Source organism: Aricia agestis, chromosome 6 (assembly GCF_905147365.1).
Source record: "Aricia agestis chromosome 6, ilAriAges1.1, whole genome shotgun sequence".
Lineage (NCBI taxonomy): Eukaryota > Metazoa > Arthropoda > Insecta > Lepidoptera > Lycaenidae > Aricia > Aricia agestis.
The window spans coordinates 13,897,473-13,923,329 of record NC_056411.1 but is presented as its reverse complement, the minus strand read 5'-3'; the positions used below and the strand labels follow the sequence as shown (position 1 = coordinate 13,923,329).

At 36.7% G+C, this 25,857-nt stretch overlaps 1 protein-coding gene and 1 long non-coding RNA gene across 2 annotated transcripts in view; one reads left to right on the top strand and one right to left on the bottom strand.

The window, feature by feature from the left end:
• The window catches only part of LOC121727862 (flotillin-2), a 235,204-nt gene that overhangs the window by 10,688 nt on the left and 198,659 nt on the right, over window positions 1–25,857 (bottom strand). The window contains exons 2-4 of the mRNA XM_042115902.1: window positions 24,751–24,845; window positions 24,086–24,287; window positions 1,307–1,539 (exon numbers count right to left, since the gene is read on the bottom strand). Coding sequence (XP_041971836.1) covers window positions 1,307–1,539; window positions 24,086–24,287; window positions 24,751–24,845 — 530 coding nt within the window. The remainder of the gene's footprint in view (window positions 1–1,306; window positions 1,540–24,085; window positions 24,288–24,750; window positions 24,846–25,857) is intronic.
• On the top strand, window positions 1,056–24,381 carry LOC121727866. Its single transcript, XR_006035736.1, has 3 exons — window positions 1,056–1,173; window positions 11,574–11,581; window positions 24,370–24,381. It is a non-coding gene; the product is annotated as an uncharacterized LOC121727866 (long non-coding RNA).

The following is a 25,857-nucleotide window of genomic DNA, read 5'->3' as shown; positions in this document are numbered from 1 at the left end:
TTCTAGTAAAAGAGTGTTTTTCCTTTTCTTTGTTGATTCTGAGGAGTCTCCATAAGCAATGCACGGTCTTCCTCGTTTACCAGAAGTTGATGGCAGTGAATGTGCTTCAGACTCCGGAAACTGTACTGAATATCCTGACTCCAGCCAGCTTGTATTATTTCGAATAGATTCGTCCTTTTTCCGTGATGCTTGAGCCCAGCGCTTATTGAAAGAAGGCAGAATATTTCTTTGAATGTCACCAATTACAAAACACAAGATGTTTTCAGAAACATTTGATGTTTGCTGTAGAACTATGGACAACGATTCCAAGGTTCTGCCACGCTCGATATAGGGAATGATGAAATCGCCCTTAGTACAGTTGAAAGTTGACATTTTAATGGAAATAACCAATTTAAATAAGTGTCACTCAATATGAAATACACGCTGAAGTGTGCAATTTGAAGATATTTGCTTCCCCTTATATACTGGTTTTTTAGATATGAAATACGTACTAATATGAATGTTATGCATATTTACTCATGCACGACGAGTGCAAAATAGATGATAAGCTATTGCTATCAAAATATTGTGGTTAATATAGTTTTTGTAAACTATGTCAGCAGTAACCGCAAAAGATACCGAATTATCTACTCCGACCGCTATCACATTTTTTCCCATAACTTCCAGGACCGCAAACTTCCGCAGCTGATTTTTTTAATTTTTCATTTATAAATAGTTAGGCTATCAAATAACACATAAAGTTGCGCGTCGGGAGCCGTCGGTAAATGTGAAAACCTTCGACGAAAAAAAAAGAAAAGTGAAAAATAGGGTATGTCAATTTTTAAGTACTTACTCAAAAATAAAAAGCATATTAAAAAAAGCTCATTATTAAGAACATAAAATATCATTTTTAAAAATGTATAAAACCGCATGCATGAGCTTAATACTTTTTTCACAATATTCATTTGAATTACGTGTATGCAAACATTTGAATGAGCCATCCGCTACTTCAACTTACTTCAACCTATGAAAAAAAAATATTTATGCAGTTTTAGAACAAAAAAATGTCTGATTAGGATTATTTGGTTATTAGAGTATCGAATGCAATAAATATTTCATTCAAATTGTGATATTTTTAAAATCCATTTATGATATGCTCTAGTTCTACCATTTTCCATAGTGCGCCGCGCCGATGTCCGCGTCGCACTTCACCACCGCCGTCTGCGCCTTGCCCAGGCTGGCGAGGTACTGCACGTCATCATAGACATCCTCGATCGTGAAGGACGGGATCTCTGTGGGCACGGGGACCTACATACACTGCACTCACCCGTATCCCGGCGTCCCGGTTGGCCTGCGCCACGCCGATGTCCGCGTCGCGCTTCACCACCGCCGTCTGCGCCTTGCCCAGGCTGGCGAGGTACTGCACGTCATCGTAGACGTCCTTGATCGTGAAGGACAGGATCTCGATGCCCATGCGGCCCACGTCCGGCGCGGCGACCTCGCGCACAAGACCCGCGAACTGGTCGCGGTCTTTGTACACCTCTTCGACTGTAAGAGTTCCTGAAATATACGTTTCAGTATTAGGTTATGGTTTATCGTTTAATTAAAAAATCATACTACTAATGCGAAAGTGTGTCTGTCTGTCACCTCTTCACGCCCAAACAGCTGAACCGAATTGGCCAGAAGGCATGCAGATACTTTGAGTTCCGGACAAGGACATCTAAGGATACTTTTTATCCCGGAAAAATGTACGGAGTTGTTGGCGTCATCTAGTGGAGTAATAAATTAATGTGAATTCCCAGTTTATTCGTATACTATAATATGTTTACTTAAAACTTATAGAGAGCAGATTATTGTAAAATTTTGATCAGAGAAAACTGTAAGTAACGATATACTACTTTTTAACTCTGAAAAACGTACAGTTTCCATGGTGAAGTACATAATTTTACAGCTTGCGGGGTAGACGTAAAAGTATGTACCTAGACCCAATTATCTGGATAAAGGATATTTCGAAAATCGATGATAACGAAGATTTGTTTCGGGAGTTCCATGGGCTAGTTAAGGCTAGTTGTTAGTACTTAGTAGTCACATAAATATTATAATAGGTTTGTGTAATCTGTAATTAGTAATATAGCAACAAATAATCTTGATCGAGTCCAATAATAGCACTGTTTATTTCATTAAAACTTATCGCATTCAATTAGAACTGAAAACACTATGCGTGTGGTCAAATAATAATAATACCTTATAATTAATGTTGTACTACCTATTTATAAATTAACTATTACCTAACAAATATTTTACTGACGTTTTGTATAAAATACAGTCCAAAAACTAATTGAGTATCTACCGTAGAAAGTGTTTTTAACTTACTTTTTCACATTAAAATAGGTGAGTGCCAAGGTCAAAGATAGAGGCACCAGAGCCAGCCGTAATATATCCATTTTTTTATTTACAACACTTTATCAAATTTAACACACTTTAAATCAAAAGACAAAACAGGTACACTTTATTTTTAAATAACTGCAATTTAACATTAATTTATTTTTCATGTCTGATGAAAAAATATTTTTTGTGGGAAGTAGTATTATATCTTACTGCCGCGTTCGGCGTTAGATATAGTGACTCAAATGCCAATTACAAATCAGAATACATCTTATACTGATATATCATCGTGTTAAACAATTAAAGATCTTTTATTCAAGAATATAACGTTTAAAATGCTTAATCAAAGTCTTATCACATTTTTATTTTGCAAACGATATAAAATATTGATAAGGCATTTATATTTGATAAGGGTAACATTATTAGATAAGAATTGGGCTATATTTACATTTATTTGAATAGGATTTTGATAAAAACGCTGCATTGCGCTGTGACATTTCAACAAACTTGTGGTCAAAACTACGGGACGAGTCAGTCAATTTCATTATCAATGCCAGAATTAGTAGGAAATTTGGTGACTTGTCTTGCGGTACCTAGCCACGTAAGACCCTAGTAGTAAAACCTCCAAAGGCCATACTTTAACATGAAATGAAACTTTAGCAATAGCTAATGTAGAGTTTGTTACAAGAGTTGCAGATTGCAGTAAATTAGCCACAATAGGTACAAACTACCAACACGTTCTGATAATGCGGCGATTACTACTAGTTTAGTCTTGAAATAGTACCACTGATTACTAAATAATTACTACTAAGTATATACTACTGCGTATAATCCAATACTAACTGAATATGTGTCGTAGACGTTCTAAGAACGACGTGCCCTGAATAGAAAATCATAATTAAATTATAGAATTCGAATATTATGCACTCCATTAGGTGCTAAGTATTGGAACATTAAAAGTTTTAAAAACATTCGTGCACTTCGTAATATTTTGATAAAATATAGAGAAAAGTGTTGTTTTGATATATTTTTTGATAAAATACAGTATTCACAGTACTTATTTTTGATAAAATACAGTATTTTATTATAATTTATAAAAACTGTCATTGAATCAAGTAAGTTCGTTTAAGGCTTTACCAACGTCGGAAAAATACAGCAACATTAGTGCAACCGTGGTATAAATATTTTCAATAATGACTAATAAGGGTATAAGACCGATAATTTAATGACAAATTACTGGGTAATCTTAAAGATCCTGAAATTAACGCGAAATCTTCTTGGTAAATGAAGACTTTCTTTCTGTATGGTGAGAAATGGATTAGCCCCACCACCACCACCACCGACACAACAAGAAAAAATTGAAAACAAACACTGGCAAACTACAGAAAGCATTCAAAATTTTAATTTCGAAATTCAAACAATTACAGAACCACAAGAAAATTTAAATTTTTGAAAGAGATACATTTTCAAACTTTCAGGCGCAAGTTACGTAGCAACTTTTAAGTAATCTGTGGTCATAGTTCAATGGACTGGATGACAGGACTATTATTATGTAATTTAGACCATGACCTCTACGAATTAGGTATAATGTGACCTTAGAATCAGTCGCCTACGAAACTCCTACGCGAAAAACACGTAACGAACTGCTCTTCTTTTTATCAGATCTTTTGATGTGTTTTCAAATTTAAAAGTATATTTATCGAATTTATTTTATGTTTATTATAATAAATGATTAATGCTTCCGAAAAACAACGAACAGAAAATATTAACGAATTATATATTAAAAAATATTAATACCAACACGCGTTTATTTTAGTGATAAAACGTTAACATAATATAATAAGTACTTGTTTATAATTGCCAACATTTTTTCAGGCACGAACATAAATCTAATCTAAATCATTTTTAGGGTTCCGTAGTAATTATGATAAAAGTTTATTTAGACCAAAATAGGAATCATAAAAAGTGCCTTGTGCTAGTGCTAATATTTAAAAAAAAAAATCCGCGTATTGCGTAAATGATTAATTCGCATTCAAAAATAAGAATTCATTACGTCGTTCATTTTGTGAACTTATATTAGTTTTTTTTTATACTTTAAACATCAAGTATGTGATAATATTTTGAGTAGCGTAGCAAAGGGACAGTCCTTCGCTCGCGGCGGTTACGTCAGTACTGAGAGTTGAGACCTACACGCGTTCTACGATCGTAGTAAACAATAGAGTCATTCATTTATTCAAAAATTTATTTACTAACTAGAATCTAGATGATGCCCGTACCTTCGTTGCGCCAAAATTTGTGTATCGCGCGGGAACTTTACATTTTTCCGGGTTAAAAAGTATCTTATGTCCTTTCCCGGGACTCAAAGTATCTCTATAGTCTATACCTTTCAGCAAAATCGGTTCAGCGGTTTAGGCGTGAAGAGGTAACAGACAGACAGACAGACACACTTTCGCATGTATAATATTAGTATCGAAATATGGATTAACAATGAAAACAAGGAACAAAATATAAAGAAGAGCGAATGTTTTTTAATCAATTATGAATTTTGTCGCGCTGGAGCAAGGCAAAATCCGTTGATTAAAAAACATATTGTGTGTGTGTTTTTTGTAAAACCGAAGGTAAAACCCTATGAAATCGCCTTACGAAGTTACATACTTGAATACCAAATGCTAAATGTATGGGTGCTGTTAAAAATCACCTCTGCCAACGAAGTGAAAATAACCCAAAAGTTGTGGTTGTACAAGCAAAGTTACATTAACGAAAACATTTTATTTAATAAATAAAATTTTGTGTTTATGTTGAGAATCAGCTACAGTACCTACTTTTAATACAGTTTTTCAAAAAAGTAAAAAAAAAACAATTCACTCTTGTAAGTTTAGTTACCACCATACAAAAGTTAGGAAAATATACCAGAAAAATTCCTATATATATCTATTATTTTACATTCGATATACATTTTTCTCATCCATAATAGGACACACAAAGGAAAAGTTCTAGATATTTTCAACTGCTAATATCAAATTCAATCCAAATATATTTTCTATCCAAATACGTTTCCAATATGAATATCGTATAAAATGCATATTTTATCATAACACCCGGCTCCTATGTACGTGGTTAAACAGGGTGACATTTTAGAAGCTATTCCATCGGATATTGGCTTCGAGCTTCGTATTGGATATCAAATATTCACTACAATTAGTTATTAGTAGCCATGGAGCATCAATAGCTGCACCATACCAGCTGCATATTTAGATTATAAATTTAGATATTAAAATAAATATCCATATCCGAATATAGAACTTCCTCCTTTTTTAGAAGATGGTTAAAAATGCGAAAGCATGTAAGTATGTTCGTTATCTTGACTTTACGCTAAAACTTATTTGAAAAACGTTTGGAAAAGTGACAGAGAACAGTTTTTATTGCGAAAAAAGTTTTAAACATGACTTTATAAACGACCACTAGGGAACACTTATACGGTTTTCGTATTCCTGTAAGAAATCTTAATTATATATAACTCAAAGGCAAAGACTAACTGACTGATGACTGACTGACTGACTGACGTAGTGATCTATCAACGCACAGTCCAAACCACTGGACGGATCGGGCTGGGCATGCAGGTAGATGATTGTAATGACGTAGGCATCCGCTAAGAAAAGATTTTGATCAATTCTACCCCCAAGGGGTTTAAATAGGGGATGAAACTTTGTCAATTTTAAACCGGTCGGGCTGAGTCTTTGCATGCATAAAGCTACTATGACGTAGGTATCCCCTAAGAAAGGATTTTGATAAACTCTAGCCCTAAGGGGATAAAAAAGGGGATTAAAGATTGTATATTGTATATAATAATACTTCTTAACGCGAGTGAAGCCGCGGGCAAAAGCTAGTAAATAAATAAATAATGTTTTTACAAGAAAGATAACAACTTTATAAATACTCCATGAAAAACTTCTTATAATTTAAACTAATAATAATAGATAATACTAAACAGTAGAGATATATAAACGATAAAAATGTAAATTTTAAACGTTAAATAAAATCTACTGCTTATTGTTGATTGTTTATTTTACAAATTTTTCTTAACGTTCATAATTATTATACTTTAAACTAGGGTTTAATGTTACTAGAAGTTGATAAATATTGATGTATAATGGTACTTACTGTATAATGTTCCTTGCATATTACAAATACAATAAATTGCACAAATAGTAATTTACCATTAAATTATTATTATGATATAAGTACATTATACATTGCATTGTAATAGAAAAATCTGACTCCTTAAATTAAAGCATATTTTGAGGCAACGGCATCTAATACCAAAGGCTTTAAAAATAGCAAATTGCAAAATATTTATTTGTAATATTAAATAAAAAAATATAGATATATCCACAGCCGAACATATAACCTCCTCGTTTTTTGGAAGTCGGTTAATTATATGTATTTTCTTTTTTATTCTGTAAATACATACGTACTTAATCACACAGTTCGAGCATTATACTTAATATCATCTCTTCTTCAGGCGAAACAACGTTTCGCCTGAAGAAGGCTAAAATAATGAAAGTCAGGGCTCAGGATGTTAGTAGTGTGACCAATGTTCTATATTTAATTGGACATACTTTTTATATTTTCACTTTAGTCATTCTCAAGAAATAAGACTGTAATTTTGTAAAAAATAGAGTACGGTATATGTATATATACCGTACTCTATTTTTATACGGTATAGGATGTAAAATTCAACAACTCATATTTTGTTGATATGATCTATTGCTTACAATTATATGATACGTGTAGGAAGAAAAATAATTGTCGTACTCAAAGTATACAATAATTTGTGGTTTATGTCTTCTCTCTCATCAAAAGTATTTTAGAGTTTTCCTGTATATCAGTTACTTATATCAAAAGATCTTCAACACAATATAATATACACGCATAGATAAAGATATAAAAGAAAATAAAACATACAAAACATATTATTATTAGTTAATTTCTAAGTCCGTACATTTGAGAGAAGCCTGGTCACCGTATTTATATGAAAGATGAACGAAATTACTCGGGCACTGCTGCTATCAGAAAATAATCCATCACGTTTATGGAAACATTTTCTTTGCCTTCTGTTCAGAGTTGAGATGAATCGATTGGTTTTTCAAATATTTTCCGGTAATTTTTATAATTACCGGAAAATATTTGAAAAACCAATTTTGCTATGACTCTTTTGTCTTAAAAACTTTTTAGCGACGCTTTGCACTTTTTGGGATGGGTAAAAAATGTTAAGCCACGTGGCCAAATCAAAAATTCGTAGCTTAGATGAAGAGTACACCGACCGGCATATAAAACGAAGTACAGTGCTCCCAAAGTAATAACTGATAAATGATAATGCGCATAGATGTTTTCGAAATTTTTCGGCAACAGTCGTATTTCCCGAGCGACGGTAGACGATATTGCATTTTCTAATTGCATAGCGTTTAAGATACATGTATTAGTCAAAGTTCGTCGTGATATTCCTGTAGCTTTTGTAACACGGTCATTCATGCGCATTATTAATTTTGGAGTACTGTAATGTCCTCGTCTCTACCGCGTGACGAAAATGTCACACGGTAGAGACACAATAGACATAACTACCAGTAGTTCGACTGCAAAGAAACGGACAGGTTTCAATATCTGTCAAATTCGTCGGGTTTCACTAGGATTATAAACGGAATGTGCCGCGCTGGCTGATATAATTTATTTTTAAATATTTAAAGTAAAGATTTCAAAATGGGATTCTGACAATTTTAATGCCAAAACACAAACAACAATACGACCAAAGAGAAACACGTCCAGCGAATATGTCATAGTTTGAAATTCGTAGCCTGTAACAATTTAACAACCCTAGCGACGATTTTCAGTTCTTAGTCGGCATACTCTATAATTCTGTCTTCTCTGGTAGAGAGGTCTCCCCCTGCTGTTACGCTTACACTTCTGCCTGCACTTCTGAAGTTCATCCCGATTATTATATTTAACCGTCTTCCTTAAGAATGGGACTATGTTCGGCTTTGTATACTTTTCTATGACTCATAAAAATAAACTTTAGTTTGATGTAAACAATGAAAAACTTGTGCCGATTATGCAAGCTTTATTTGCGGATTTCTCAATCACTTCCTCAATGATGAGCGATTGAATTTAAACTTTTATAGGACCCAATAAAGGTCGTTTTCTAAGGGTCACGAATCGGAGACGTTTGTCACCGTCGCACTGTAAAACTGAGTACTCAGTCAACTTGCATTCGATCATTTCGACGGCAAAGTAAGTGATAAATAATTTATAAGCCAATGTCGAATTCTTTGGCCATAGTCCATATCACTTAAGGAATCGGTTAAGTACTACTAAATACCCTGTTTTATAATAAATAAATAATAATAAATATTTTTGATTTTTCACTTCGTCGTCGAAAATATCGAATGCAAGTTGTCTAAGTACCCACTGCCTTAACTTGACGATTGTTTACGCCGTACAAATTCGGCAGTCAAGGTTAATAGCTGTCTGTGCTCAGCATGATTTTGATCTTGAACTTCTGGGTATCACCACAATACAGATGTGTACAACGTAGCGAAACTCGGCTAAGTTTTAAAAACATATTATGGGTTTTTACTCGACTACGGCGAAGCCAAGAGGAAGAATAATTAGAAGAATAAATAATCATTTTGGCAGTCTGTGTATCATGTATGTGTGTATGTGCCCTCGAAGTGGCTAAACCGCCACTAAAGAGGTCGCCGAACACCAGTCTGTATAAAAATGCTAACTTCTAATTTGTTAGATTATATTATTGTTCTGCTCTAAAGGTTATCTAAAATCACGCTAGTGTGCGAACAACATTTGGAAGAAGAAGAGTCTACTGTGTAATGTTTCTACAGATAGATAGGGATGGAATGAAACAACCAAACCCGATGAGTGCTGTTCTAACCCTGATTTATTAAGTAAAATGTAACAATGTTAATGAATGTAAACTGCTGACACAAAGCGCTCACTCAGCAGTTAAACTAATACATTATTGTACTTTGTACATCCTGGGACTCAGGGAAAAGGATGCTGAATGATGTAAAGAACTAAAACTTAATGTCCATACGTAACCTAATGTCTCTAAAATGTTTGTCCTAAACCACTTTATGTCACAGTTAAAATTAATAATCACTAATTTCACTTTCACTAATTTTTGGAACTGACAATCGCACAGATTTTTTACACTTGCCACTTGTTTTCACACATGACTGCGTACTGGTGCTCGGAGGAACCACCCCCGTTGATGATAATGACTGCTGCTTTGTAGGCAGCTCCGGAAGTTCCACGTTAGTGGCCTCCACCGCCCGCAGAACCACCGGGGCAGTGACAGCAGGGGACACTCGAAACTGTTGTTGGCTCGTCTTACGAACACGACGGACGACGTAAATGCACCCCCCTAAGATCAGCAGTGTCAGCGTGGCGTAGATCGCAGTATAGTGGTGTACATCGTGTACACTGACGGGAGAGTAAACCACATTAGCTTCGTTTTTTATGTTCTCCAACTGCATCTTCATCTGATCCCAAGTATGACTGTGATTGTCCGGTATGAAACTTTCAGGTAGTGTAGAATTTAGAATATGATTAAGGACAGAAAATTCTGGTACTGGAACTATGTCAGGCTTTGTAGATAGTTTTGTAAGATAGTTAGTGTGTCCGTAAATTGTAACGGATCTACTCTTCAAAACGCATCCCGACGCTATGTCCATGAGTCCGTTTCCTTGTAAGGTAATCATTTCTATTGTGTCCGAGCAGAAAAGTCGCGCTTGGCAATTTTCGCAGCACGAGAACAACCACCTGTTATTAGCACGTAATTTTATCCACCGCTCTTCGCACTTAATTGTTTTAGTCGTACATAATGTTTTATTGTTTGTATGTAGATTACAAAAAGAATGATTAATTTGTTGCTCATAAATTGGTCTATCAAAGGCACACAAGACTTTTCCTGAAGATAAATGCATACACAAATGAGTATCTTCTTCTGTTAGTAAAATAAATATTTCCTTTTGTAAATTAAAAGCTATGTAAGGTGTAAATGTTTGAATAATAAGATTACTTTTAAAAGGTATACTATATATTTTGTCTAGTTCGAATGATTCCTTTGCAATTAAAGGTATTTTTATCTCTATTACTAGAAATGATCTTCCGATTTTTGAGCTAACTTTCATGACCTTGTATAATTCCTGTAAGTCTTCTTCACTAGTAGGCAAAGTTAGGTCTCCCCTTAATTGATTCGAAATAATGTGCATCTGTTGTTGCAGCTGTTCTGAAGGTATTAAATGTGTGTCTAAGTGTCCATGAGATAAATCAGTTACTGTATCGACTAAATTATCTTGTATACGTCGAAGATTCGATATTAAAATCTGTGCCGACAGAATTGATGATATAGTATTAAGTTGATGCTCACTGTCCGACTGTACTCGATTTAAAATATTTGTAAAGTTTTGTAAATGTGACTGTACCATGCTGAATTGCTTATACATAATATCTTCATTTCTGCGTAATATGTTCGACTGTGCCTCAATAATGCTCGTTTGATTTTTCAGAAGGCTTCGTAAGTGATTGGAGTCGTACGAAATCTTCTCTATGTCCTTTTCATATTGTTTCAGAAACCTGTCGTCGAGAACTCCGAATAATGCGTTAGCTACATAACCCACACCATTAATTATGCCTCTCTTCTGTCGTTTGTTAGTTTTATATTGCAGCAATACATTATAATGTTGAAGTTCCGATAGTTCATGTTGTAATTGTTCGGCTATGCTTATATACTGCGGTGAAAGTTGTGAAGTATCTTTCTGTATGTGTTTTACGTACTTCTGTAAATATGAAAGACTCGTCCAATAGGTTGACATATTATAGTAAACAACTAATTTCCACTCATCCCTGATTAAGTTAATATTGAACTGTTTGTCGAAATACAGGCTTTGGCTCGAGTTGAAATTAGATATATTGTAGGTTCCCTGTGTGGGCGCAATTGTAAATAAAAACATAAAAAGTAGTGTAAATATAAAATTACATAAATTATTTCTTCGAGGTCGACGTCGAGATGGCGGTAGCTGGTTTGTATGGCTTTCTGGTTGCACCCCGTTCGTTATTCCAGGGGTCACGGCATGTCGATCATGATCACTAGAGCTGCTATTCACCTGTACGGTATCGCTCTCCTTGACTGGAAGTCGGGAAAGTTTTAAAATTGGCCTTTTCAATATACCATTCTTGGTCTTAACCGATACCACTCTCACGTACCCATCCTTGCCTGGATGTACCTCGACTATCCTACCTAAAGCCCATTTCCCGGGAGGTAAATTGTCTTCCTTCACCAGAACTATGTCGTCCACTTCAAAGTTTCTCGATGGACTCTGCCATTTGGATCGTGTTTGAAGCTGCTGAAGGTACTCCGAAGACCACTTCTTCCAAAAGTTCCTGTTCATGGCTTGTACCATGTGCCATCTTGTGTTAAGATTAAGATGTTCCGGTTCAGCCTGTGGACGAGACAGCAAAGGTCCCCCTACGAGGAAATGTCCAGGGGTCAGGTAATCATCATCAGGATTCTCCGTCAACGCAACCAGTGGTCGTGAATTAAGGCAGGCCTCTATCTGCTGTAGCAGGGTGTTAAATTCTTCGTAGGTAAGTCGCTGCTCGCCTATCACTCGCCGAAGATGATATTTGAGTGATTTGACGGCAGCCTCCCATAGACCTCCTGCAGATGGAAATGATGGTGCGTTGAAAGTCCATTTGATATTGTAGCTGTTTATGTTCGCGAAGAAATTCCTGTCAATTGTGGCAAAAATCTCTTTGTACTCCTTGATCAGCAATCTGTTAGCGCCTTTAAAATTTGTCCCGTTGTCACTGTACATATGACTCGGGGTGCCTCGCCGGGCACAAAACCGACGAAAGGCTGCAAGAAATCCAGGGGTGCTGAGGTCGGACACGAGCTCCAAGTGAACGGCCTTGGTCGATAAGCATACGAATACGGCTACGTATCCTTTCGTTGTTCTTATCCCACGCCCCTTTTGTGCTTTAATGTCAAAATATCCTGTGAAGTCCACACCTGTAATGCTAAATGGACGTGAAGGAGTTACGCGTGGTTCGGGTAGATCTGCCATGATCTGTTGATGATTCTGGTGGCTGTAACGCCTGCATGTAACGCACTTACGTAACTCTCTTTTAACAGTACGGAACCCGCTCAGTATCCAGTATTTGTATCTAATGTGTGATAAGGTAAGTCTGGGTCCGCCATGTAAAGTTAAAGAATGAGCTTGCTGTATAATTAGTTCTGTGAGACGACTGTGATTCGATAAAATAATTGGATTTTTCGCACAACTTTCTAAATGCGACTTATTAAGTCTCCCACCGACCCTCAGTAATCCGTCATCCTTACTAATAAACGGATTTAAACATAATACCTTACTAGTCCTAGGTAATTTTCTATTCTGTAAAATACAACTAAATTCTTCCTTAAATTCTATAGATTGTACAGTTCTAATTATAATACAATATGCATTTTCCATTTCAACAGCTGACAAATAATTCTGATGTGGCACATTCTTCTTGTTGCGAAGCCACAGGATGTAACGTGATAGCCATGCCACTGTTGTTGCGACACGTGCCAATGAACTGTATTCATTCAATAATTGTAATATTAAAGTCTTATGTTTTATAATTGTAGTTGATAAAGTCGCGTTCACACTAGCCTTAATTTCTTCAATACATGTAGTTAAATTAGAAACGTTTTCAATTGAACTTATATCTAACTTGTTGAGCCATTCTGGGCCCCACCATAATGAATGGGATTCTAGTTGTGCAACTGTCAATCCTCTTGTAGCACAGTCTGCTGCATTTAATTCTGTACTCACATGATGCCAACGTGAAGGTTCGACAATTTCTGTAATCTTTTGCACTCTGGTGGATACAAATTTCTGCCATCTGTGAATGTCACCTTGAATCCAAGCCAATGCAATCATAGAGTCACTCCAGCAATGTACCTCATATTGACTGTCCGTCATTGTAGCCAAGACCTTATCCAAAAGGTTAGCCAAAAGATGTGCGCTACATAGTTCAAGCTTAGGTAGAGTTAACTTGTTCTTCAAAGGAGCGAGTTTTGTTTTCGCCGTAAGCAGCCTCGTTGTGCACACGCCTTTACTGTTTGTAGCGGTAATGTACACCACGCTTGCGTAAGCCTTTTCCGAGGCGTCGCAAAACCCATGTATAATGTATTTATGAGTATTACCTAAATATCTCGGTAATTCGAATTTATCCAAATGTTGAAAATCCTGTTTTAATGTTTTCCAGTCACAAATTATCTGCTGAGGAAGCTCATCATCCCAGGTAATGTTCAGTTCCAACCAAGTTCGTTGAAACAAAATCTTAGCTCTTACTGTAAGAGGTGAGAGCCACCCCAGCGGATCGAAAATCTTCGAAATGTTGGAGAGTAGTTGTCGTTTTGTAAGGTGATCCTCGCTATTTAAATCCACGAATTTATTTTGAAATGTAAATGAGTCTGTTGTAGGACTCCAACGTAACCCTAATGTTTTTCGCGATTCAGCACATTTGAAATCTAGCGAAATGTCCAACTGTTCTGGTGACAAGTTTTGTGTGAGCTCCATGTTGTTACTGGACCATTTACGTATGTTCATGCCTGCTGTGTTGAAAATATCAATAATCTGTTTTTGCAAATCTCTCGCTTTCTCTATAGAACTCTCACCTGTGAGGAGATCGTCCATATAGAATGACGTCAAAATAGCATGTGATGCTAGAGGAAAATCATCCTTATGGTCTAAAGCGAGCTGTTTCAGGGTTCGCATGGCAAGATACGGCGCAGACTTAGTTCCGTATGTGATTGTCGTTAATTGGTATTCTTGCGGCAAAGAGTCTGCAGTTTTTGCGGTCGAGAAGATGTCTCTCCATACGATTCTTTGAAGATGCTGGTCACATTCTCTGACAAAGAACTGACGGAACATCTTTTCCAAATCCGCTGTAATGACGATTTTATGTTTACGCCACGATAAAATTAAACTATGTAAATCGCTTTGTAGATTTGGGCCTCGAAGCATCAAATCGTTCAAACTGTACCCCGTAGAAGTTTTTGATGAGGCGTTAAAAACGGTTCTCAGTTTAGTTGTTGTCGAGTCAGCTTTTAAAACTCCATGATGCGGGAGGTAGTACGACGGCTCTACCTTTTTTGTTACAGGTTTCATATGTCCTAAACTTAGATATTCCCTCATAAACTGTGTGTAACTTTCTGAGAATTCTGTATTTTTTGTCATTTTACGTTCCAAATTATATAATTGTGCTATCGCCTTCGGTCTAGAGGTTCCCAGATGTTTCTCAAAGTCCTGTTTCATCGGAATCGCAACTTCATATTTACCGTTCTGTAATCGTCTCGTGGTCGACTGGTACAGCTGTTCGCAGTACTCATCTTCCTCCGAGCGGGCAGTCGAGGAGTTCTGAACCTCCTCGAGCTCCCAATACTGTGAAATATCGGCTAGATTGTTCAGCACGACACAGCAGTTAAATGTCTTCACGTCCCCTGACAAGATCCAACCTACCTTAGTCTGTTGTGCCATGGGTGCCTTGTTAGGGCCCTTGATGAGGCCATCCATCAGGATGTCGGAATACACACTCGCATCTAGTAGCATGTCAATAGGTCTGGAGATGTTGAAGTCGGGATCCGCAAGTCTAATGTTTTGCAGGTGTGACCACGGCTGTTTGTTAAAAGTTCCGTTGGGCAAATTGTTAATGACTTTATTTATAACTATAGCCTGGGTTGAAAATGTGTAGTCATCGTAAATTGACATACAATTCAAAGTAACGACTCCCTTTCCTTGTTTAGAGCCATATCCTATTCCAGAAATAGAAGCGGGATGATGTTGTCTAGGAAGACCTAGCAGCTGGGCGGCGCGCTCCGAAATTAATGAAATTTGAGAGCCTTGGTCTAAAAGCGCTCTTAAAACTATGTAAGTACCGTCGTAGGCTTGTATTTTTAAAAGTAGTGTAGTTAATAATATCTCCTCATTATCCGTAGCTACGTAGTTAACATTATGATTTTTATTAGTATTGTAATTAGGTGTAAAGTTAGTATTAGCTAAGTTAGATGTAGGCATGTAACTCGACGACGGAGCTGTTGTGACGACGGGCTGTGCTTGCGTAATCGATGACGTCGAGTATGTTGTATGAGGTAAGGATTTCTGGGCTTTGAAAACAGCGTAATATCCATCGTGTAGAATGGTATTGTGATCACCGTGGCAATGTTTGCAACGTTTTGCAGAAGTACAACCATTTGCATCGTGAATGTAAAGACAGTTTTGACAAATATGTAATTTTAGTACCGTTCTCATTTTTTCCTCGGCCGATAACTTGGCGAACTTACTGCATTTAAATAAAATATGATTCTGCTGACAGAGCGGACAGTTCCACATGCGAGTTGCTGTCGCCTGATAATGCGGTTTCGCTATATATTTGCCTTTAGCATATTTTGTGTTATATTGCGTATTAATTGAAGGCGACGAAGAGGGCTTTGGTGTGAAAGTTTGAGCCTTTCTTTTTTGTATGGGCTCTAAAGCTGTAAATTTATTTTCTAGAAAATTCATGAGCTCGTCCAGCGTGGGTAGCTCCCGTGGTTTTTTCCGATTTTCCTGGTAGTCACTGTACGTGTCAGGGTCCAGTTTTTTCGTAATCAGATGTACGAGTAGCGGGTCCCAAGAGGAAGTGTTTATGCCGAGATTTTGTATGGCATTAATACACTCCATGGATGTATCATAGAGACGCCTAATTTCATACGCTGACTGTTTGTAAGAAGCTGGCTGATTTAAAAATATCTCTACTTGTTTTGTAAATAACAACTGACGATTGTTATACCGATGAGTGAGAAGCTCCCAAGCGGTATCGTAGTTTTCAGCGGAAATATGTAGATGTTGTATAAGACGCTCGGCTTCTCCTCTAAGTTTGCCCTTAAGGTGTTGCATTTTTTGACCCTTTGTGAGCAAGTTATTGTTATGGATGCTTTCGGAAAATAAATCGTAAAACGTAGGCCACTGTGTGTATTTGCCTGTAAACACGGGGATATCTATTTGAGGTGTTGCCTGTTGGATGTGAGCCGCGGATGCTAATTTTTTATTAAGTGACCGTTTGATATCTTTATAGCAATTTTCGTAGTAGGAAAATTCATTATCGTAGTCCGCGTTATCTCCTTGTAAAATATTGTCAATCTCTAAATGTAAGGAATCAATGTTATTCCAGCGAGACTGAACACTACGCAGCTCGTCTTCTAGCTCCCATTTATCGCCTATGTTGTCTACGTTGATGTTATTAATTAGCCTAGCGAATGCCCTAAAATTTGTACGTTGAAGCGATAAAAGTTTTTCAATGTCTGTGTGTGCCTGTTGCGGCGGTGCTGGCGGCGCCTGTGCTGGCGGTGCCTGCTCGCGAGACGGTGACGGTGTTGTCGTGTGTTTTCTGACGGACAAACTAGTACCTGTCTGGTCTGTTTTCGAAGTAGGTGTATAGGAAGAAATTCTATAACGGACATTATTGTAAAATTCGCGTGCCTCCTCGTACTGATTTTCGACGAAATATGGAGCATCAGGTTGACCGCGCAGACTGAGCTTGTCGTTGTTCGCATTAAACTCAGCCCAGAGCCTGTCCAAATTAGCGAGTCTCTCATCGAGATATTCGCGCGTTTTACGGGATGGTGAATCCTTCCTAAAATTAGTCTCTATACGCTTAATTTCTTCTAGGATCGCGTTCTGCTGCTGAATTAGCTTGTCCATCGTGTAAAGAAAATATGGAAAGATCTTACTTGGTTCTGTGGTTTACTCTCCTGCGGGACTGCTGTCGATGCTGTCGCTGATGTGGGTGCTGCGGCTGTCGATGCTACAGAAACCTCACGGAGTAAAGTCCACTGAACACTTCACTAATTGTAGTTCTGACTGTACGTCACTGCAACTGTTCGTCACAGATATAACACTGTATGTGCTAAAGTCACTGGTGTCCTCACAACGCGGCGCGGATGCAAAGCAACTGTATGTTACACGCGACGCGAGAGCAAGGTCCTGAAGGAACGAAGGACCAAAAAGATCTGTAATGTTTCTACAGATAGATAGGGATGGAATGAAACAACCAAACCCGATGAGTGCTGTTCTAACCCTGATTTATTAAGTAAAATGTAACAATGTTAATGAATGTAAACTGCTGACACAAAGCGCTCACTCAGCAGTTAAACTAATACATTATTGTACTTTGTACAACTGTATACTATAATTTGTACTGTGGTATAACGGTAAAGTACCTATATTATCATAATATTATTACTACGAAAATTACATAATAACTAAGACAATTACACAATACTTTTAGTACCCGAAAAGGACATTGTACGGTTCCCGCGTTATAAATAACAGAATGAAAATATATTAAATAGTTGCATTATTTTGTAATAATGTAACATAAAAGGTGATAATACTTTAGGGTGAGTATATTGTGTCCCTACTCCCTTATAATATGGAGTTCACTGTGAAAGTATCAGCGCTGAAAGAGATTTTTTTAGGGTTCCGTACCCAAAGGGTAAAAACGGGACCCTATTACTGAGACTTCGATGTCTGTCCGTCTGTCTCCAGGCTATAACACAAGATCGGTAATAACTAGAGAGTTGAAATTTTTACAGATTATGTATTGTTGTTGCCGCTATAACAACAAATACTAAAAACAAAATAAATTAAATATTTAAGGGGCTCCCATACAACATACTTACGTGATTTTTCAAACATTTTTTGCTCGGTATCAATGGTGACAACAAAGCCTTAATTATATGCGAATTTTAATAAACAATAATAATATTTAAATAAAATAAAAATTTAAGGGGCGCTCCCATACAAAAACCACAATTTTTGTACGTCTAAATCGGCGAACCGATTTTCCTAAAATTTGGTATAGAGAGATACTTTAAATCCCGGGGACGGAAATGATACTTTTTATCCGGGAAAAATGTACGATTCCCGCGCGACAAACGAATTTTGGCGCAACGGAGTGGCGGGCGTCACCTAGTAAAATATACGTTCAAAGAAGCGGTTCTCATTCAGTGATATATTTTCAGAAAAACTTTTGTTTCTGTATCAGGAAAATGTCTGAGTAGACATTTTCCTGATACACACGTTATATATATACGAGGCCGTATTCTACACTGGAAGTTATTGAATAGTATGCATATTAAGAGGAGTCCACACCGCCCTTTTTTCCATACAAACGTTGTTTCCTCCCTGGATAATGCTCGTAAAGTTACAATTTTTTTACCTGAATATCTACGGCCACTAATACAATGTCCCTATGTTTTCTTTTTTTTCATAATTTAATTATTAAATAAGATATGAACGTTCCAAAACCCAAAAAAATGGCCAGATTTTCCGCTGTGTTTAAACGTCCAGAAAACAGATTTGGCTAGATTAAACAAAAAAAAGCAAAACATAGGAACACAGTTCAAGCCTTTCTTTAATCCTTAGTGAAAAAAGTACTTAAATCGGTTAAGTTTTGGAGAAGGAATCAGGGGACAACGAATCGTTGATTTTCTGGATTTTCTGCATTTGTCTCTATCGCGTTCTGCGGTATAGGCTTGAGGTAAGGGAGACAGCTATAGATATTACACGTATTTTTTATTCATTTCTCTAGCCCCTGGTGTATCCTCTTAATAGTCTCTCATGGGTACAGTAACATACGTAGCTGTATATTAATGCTATTGAATACGTTAGAATGCAGAATACGTTAATGTACACATTACCTAGGTAATCTGCAGATTCCTTGATACCTTCCGTTAAAGTGTGAAATTAAAATAAAAAAGCTAATATGCGCTTTACCTAGTTAGTTTGCATTCTCTTTCTTCGTAAAGGTCCTAAAAACTTTGACTTAAGCTTGTCAACCAAATACTGTTATTGTTTTAATTGTTTTTTTCTAAGCAAGTAACATTTTACTTTATATATTTAATATATAATTTATTCCTTTGTTTATTTGCAAAAAAAATATATTAAATAATTCTCTACAACTAAATAACATATTTTATTCAAACAAGAACCTGTTTTATGTCATTTAATGAGAATAGAATAAACTTTTTGCACTTTAACTGACTCACCCAGATAATCTGCAGAATACCTTATTAATCTGCAGTCTAACTGATTTACGCACATTACGTTACCGTTAAACATAAATACTTCATACTAATTATACTGCCATTCCAGAGTTCTTATATGCAATAGGAGAATATCTTATTTCGCGACTTCAAAATTGCTCTATTTTGTACATTGTGGAGGTAATACAAAAATACTTTGTACCAAAGAAAAATCAGACGCAGATATTCTAAAAGGGATCAGTCGTAGTTGTATCTAGCTGTGCACTTTATAGGAAATAATTTAATTGCACCGTTACGCGTTAGGGAATTCAAATCATAATATACACGTAGGGCGGACCTAAGTTATTTGGTTGTGTTATGATATGTCGCGCACGTGCTTGATATACTCAGCCAAATTACGCAGATTCGCCGACTACCTATGAGTTATGACTTATGGTTATGACCCAATTTCCTCAAAAAATAAAGAACTTACTAGTCATTTAAACGTTAGCCTCAAAGAAATGCCATTAAACTTCCGTGCATGGCCGATGCACATTTCACATGCAATACTGTCATTATGGACATAGCACAGCTAACTATAGGGTAGGTACACTGAATGCCGTAACACGTGGATAATAGATAAGTACTATAATATGTAACATATTATGATTCCAATGCATGCATAGATTTATTTCAAGGCCTCCACCATGACATGTAAACATTCGGCTTACATCGCACATAGCAGAAACTTGCTAAAAATGCGCGTTATATTTTACTACGTTATAATTTGGAGGTCACTGATGGTGATGATGGGTGATGATGGCGGTGAATATGGCATTTTCTTATTAAGATTCAATTATTATTAAAATGACCTTGAGTCTAATTATATTTCTTGTCTCCGCTTAACAGCTATTTAGTACTTCTGTAGTTGTTATTTGTATAATAATTTATGAACGCCTCCGTGGTCTAGTGGTTAGAGCGTCGCTCTCGACTCCGGAGGTCGTGGGTTCGAATCCCGCGTTGGAAACATGTTATTTCCAAGTTTGGTTAGGACAATGCAGGCTGATCACCTGATTGTCTGACAAGTAAGATGATCCATGCGTCGGATGGGCATGTAAAAAAGTCGGTCCTGCGCCTGATCTCTCGCCAGTCGTGTCGGTCTTCCGTCCCACTGGGTTATGAGAGTAAAAGGAATAGAGAGTGCTCTTGTGTACTGCGCACACACTTGGGCACTATAAAATTACTCCTGCGTACCTGGCCTGGTTTCAATGAAACCGGCCACCGTCACCGAAACCGGTGTGGGGAGTATTATTATTTGACCGCCTCCGTGGTCTAGTGGTTAGAGCGTCGCTCTCGACTCCGGAGGTCGTGGGTTCGAATCCCGCGTTGGAAACATGTTATTTCCAAGTTTGGTTAGGACAATGCAGGCTGATCACCTGATTGTCTGACAAGTAAGATGATCCATGCGTCGGATGGGCATGTAAAAAAAAAGTCGGTCCTGCGCCTGATCTCTCGCCAGTCGTGTCGGTCTGCCGTCCCACTGGGTTATGAGAGTAAAGGTACAGAGAGTGCTCTTGTGTACTGCGCACACACTTGAGCACTATAAAATTACTCCTGCGTACCTGGCCTGGTTTCAATGAATCCGGCCACCGTCACCGAAACCGGTGTGGGGAGTATTATTATTAATAATTTATATAGATAATTATGTATATCGGGACACGAAATGTAGAGTTGGAAAATTTTTTGCAAATGATTTGATTTCAAAGGACCTTTTTACGATTTTTATTATTTCTTACCCTTTAACAATAGCGTAAGTGGCACCGACAGTCAGTCCAAGATTGAAAGCACTCATCCAAAACATCGACATGATTTCGAACTTCAAACAGCACTACACCATTACTGAATACAACTTTTTTATATTTTGGTAAACTCGGGAAAGTTGCTATTAAAAAAACTTACGAAATGAAAAACACAGGGCAGAATACAAAAAGTTTTTGCTTACGCTCTTCTAACACCACAATAATAGCAATACGAGGCAATACACAAACGCGCAAAAGTGCATGTCAGAGTGGCAAACTGTGAGGAAGCAAGGTCGTCTCCCCCCTACTGGCACATACAGAGCAATTATTATTAATACCAGTTAATACCTTATTATTATGTAAAATTATACATAATAAACTGTAAATGGGCTTAAATATACTTATTAAATTAATATGTGAATTTATTTACTCATTAGAAAAGATTTTATAAAACGATTTTCATTAAATAATATAAATAAATCAAATTTAGAAATGTTTAGTAGTATTCAAAATCAAGCCAAAGAAAGAACAAGCATCTATTAAATTGTTTTAAACATCCAATAGTTATAATATTCTCTACATAAGCAAAATAAACACAATATATAATATACGAACACACAATACGAAATACTTCTAGAAATAATTTTGTAGAATTTTAGCTAAGGAGCAAAAATTACGAAACTTGGATAAAATATTTGCTTTACCTTATGCGTGGGCTCTATTTAAGATAAACCACGTTTCCCATTTTCTTTACACCTACGGTTTTTGTGGGTATTGTAAGAAAAGTGAAAAAATATCTAACAAATAAAATATAACAATCTTCAAACACTTCTAATGTTACCATGCGTGGCTTACACACTCCTACTACTTGACATAACCAATTTGATGATCAAGAAGAGTTTTTACTAAATCTTCAAATACTAAATTTTAGGGTGTAGTCATCAAGAAAATAAAGATGACTTCGACAAACAAATTGACGGAAAGTACTGAAACCGAGCTGATTCATGAATATCAATTCATTTCACAAGCGAAAATACCGTTATGTTTTATCCGTCTACCTACGTGATGAAGCATGAAAGATGCCCCTTACTGTACAGCCTGCAGTTTTGTTTTGTATTGACAAAATACTAAAACAATTTACTAGTATATATTCCAGAATCAGGCGCGGTCGCAGCCTGAAATTTTGGGGGGGGGTCACTCAGTAGTCACTACACTATTTTTTTTTATCTGCGCCCTCGGACGGTTCTGGGTTTTATTTTATTTCCAATTTTACCTTAGATTTTGTGACCCCCCCCTTCGGACCGCGCCTGTCCAGAATAGATGACGTCCGCAACACCGATGTGATTGCCGTAAATTTTTTCGGGATAAAAAGTATCCTATGTCCTTTTCCGGTAGTCGGTAAGTACTCAATTTATTTCCATACTTACCTATCAAAACCGGTTCAGAGGTTTGGGTGTGAAGTGGTAACAGACTTTTGTATTAGTAGCAACCAAAACAGCCAAAATTGCAATAATGTCACTTGTTCCAAAAATCTAAACAAGTTGTTGATATTAATTAGAGGCGGCGCCCGTATCCTTTATTTCAAAACATATCTTGCTTTGGCCACGGACATAAAAATATTTTTTTTACGTCCGTGGCTTTAGCTGAATTATACAATTTTTGTAATTGACAATTACATCTATAATAATAAAAACATTATTATAGATGTATTTTTCAAGGACTCGACAATTCCTTCATTTTATTCTTCCGTGCCTACTTTCCATTTGCCAAAAAAGTGTTTCCTGCCATCCTAGATAGCACGTTGGTAAAGTGATTCAGCGACATCTTTTTTTTATTACAAAAAACAATAAGATAAACATACTAACGCTGCATCGTTTAAGTACTGAGGCGTAAAACTAGATGGCATTGCTGATATAAAAGTTTTTTTTTCGTTTCTGGGTCATGGACGAAGTGGTCATTTACCATACATCCGCAAACCGGTACTTTTTAGAGCAAGTTATAAAATATTGAGAAGTGAAATAATATTATGACGCATTCACTGATGCATGAATAATATGCGGAAGATACATAACTTGACATACATTTCAAACCATGTATTTCCTTAGAATTCCTCATTTTACTATGACACCTAGAGGAACCGCAGTCCCGCCCATAAAGTTAATATACCTATTTCGCTAGGTATATAAACTTTATGGTTCCACCAAGGACAAAAGTAAAAAAATACAGTTAAGTATCCTATATAGGAATGCTGCAAATTTTGAAATATTTAAAATAGCCTATGTGTCAAAGTAGAGCCTTAAATATTGCCAAACTAAATAGTTGAAATCCGACGTGTAGTTTTTGCATAAATAGGAAACAAAAACAATTACACAAACACAAATTTTAAAGTATTAATGTTAGTGTAACGATAGTATGATCTCGTCACTAACACGTAGATATTAAAAAATTAAAAATGAAATAACCATCACAACTTCCGAAGAAATCAAACGGCACTTTAAAAAAACACATATAAAAATTGCTATGACTCATCTTTGTAATTCTTACTGACGTTAACATACTGCCTACATTACACATTTTTAAAGACAAACGTAAAACTCTGGAACGAACTATCACCAGCAGGATTTCCGGCCCAATACGATCCGCAAACCTTTAAGAAGAGAGCGTATTCCCTTTTAAAATGCCGGCATCCCACCCGCGGGTCTTCTAATGTTGGGAGTGTCTATGGGCGACGGTAGTTGCTTTCCATCAGGTGACCGATTTGCTCGTTTGCCCCCTTATTAAAAAAAATCTGACTCACCTAAGATCGCACGCAGATGGCCCTCCAGGGTCTGGAGGACGGTCATCTTGATCTCCTTGACCGTCTTCCCCAGGAACTGCTCGCAGGCTGTCGTCAGCAGCTCGTCCTCGTTCATGATCTTACACTGCGCCACCCCCGTCACCGTCAGCGGCACGCCCTGGGCTGTCTCCACGTACTCGCACATGGGGTTCAGCGTCATCACCTGGTGAGGAAATAGAGGTGTCATTACCATCATATAGTAATTGAGTATTAGTGCTTCTGAGCTAAATAGATATTTAGCCCAGTAACGCTAACGGCTAACAGTTAAAACAAACACAACAGAGGTTGAAGATATCAACCCCTGAAATCACTCTCAATTAGCACACGATGGACTAGTGATTAGGAACGTGTAGAAAATAAAGATTATTCATCAGGGCAGCTTCGCCATTATAGTGGCAATCATGGGATCCTAAAAGGTTCTCGTGGCTACCTTCGCCGGTATGACTGTGTTATGACAATGCCTGTTAAAAAGAAATATTTGCTGATTCAGCCAACGTGAGCTGTGTCACGTAGCCTTCCTCGGCCTAAAGCAGGTCGATGATCTCTCACTATTATACTCTTTTTTTACATTTTAGAAACCATATTATTACTGATGAAAGCAAATGGCTTTGAATCTTAATATTTACCTCCAAAGAGATACGCTGGACATCCGTGACGAGCCACCACGCCCAAGCCCATCCTCCAACGATGGTCCTCTTCTGCATGGAACCGAAGCAGCCACCTATAAAACAAAACAATATGACCTGTTATTGACTTATTTCAAACATAATATAATTTTTTTGGCTTTGATTCGTAGAAAATAGGAACTAACCAAAGTTTTGGGATGTCAATGCCTGGATAAACTGTGCATTTTAACTTTAAACTGTGACCACTTATTTTGTGTATTATATATATAATATAATATTATTATTGTAAGTATGTAATTTTATGTATTGTATATTATGTAATATGTATGTATTATATACTATATTTAATAATATTATTGATTATTGTAATATTTATTGAATATAATATTTATAACATAATTAGTCAATTGTTGTCAAAAATGTTTATACTTTTGCACATCACCATTTTCCTAAGTTCTTCATCTCTTAAGACGTGTTAAAGGTTGCCTGGAAGATATTGCTTTAAAGTAATAAGGCCGCCTTTGTGTGCAGTTCGATTAATTATATTGTACCTATTTGTGTTTGTAATGTTATCAATATGTGCACAATAAAGTATATTTGTTTGTTTGTTTGTTATTTTAAGTGGTAAGCCAAAGGTTCCTTCATCTATATTCTATACCTATCAAAATAAAGAGGTTTGTTTGATTTTATTAGCTCAGGAAACTTCCCAACTAGAATTTAATATAAGGCTATTAGGAGTTAAAGAGTAATTAAAAATTAACTAGCTATCTGCGTTGAAACCCGAATTACAAAGGATTCCTTTGGAAAAGGGCTACTTTTTCTTTCGGAGGCCTTTGCCTTAGTAGATTGCAAATGCTTTTTTTTTTTTGCGAGTAAATGCATGGTTACTGCAAAATCGCATTCAATCTGAAGTGTTTCTATTCCTATCGATCAATTTACATTGTCCCCTTTTGCCAACCTAAAACCATAAAGGCCTACGTCCCACTTAACTCAGTGAAAGTCAGAACTAATATTGTAACCGTGCAACGGGCCAGGAGTCTCTTTGCCAATGTCAAAGAAAGCGGTAACTATCGCGGAACAGTGCGTTTATTTTCTTTACCGAGTGAA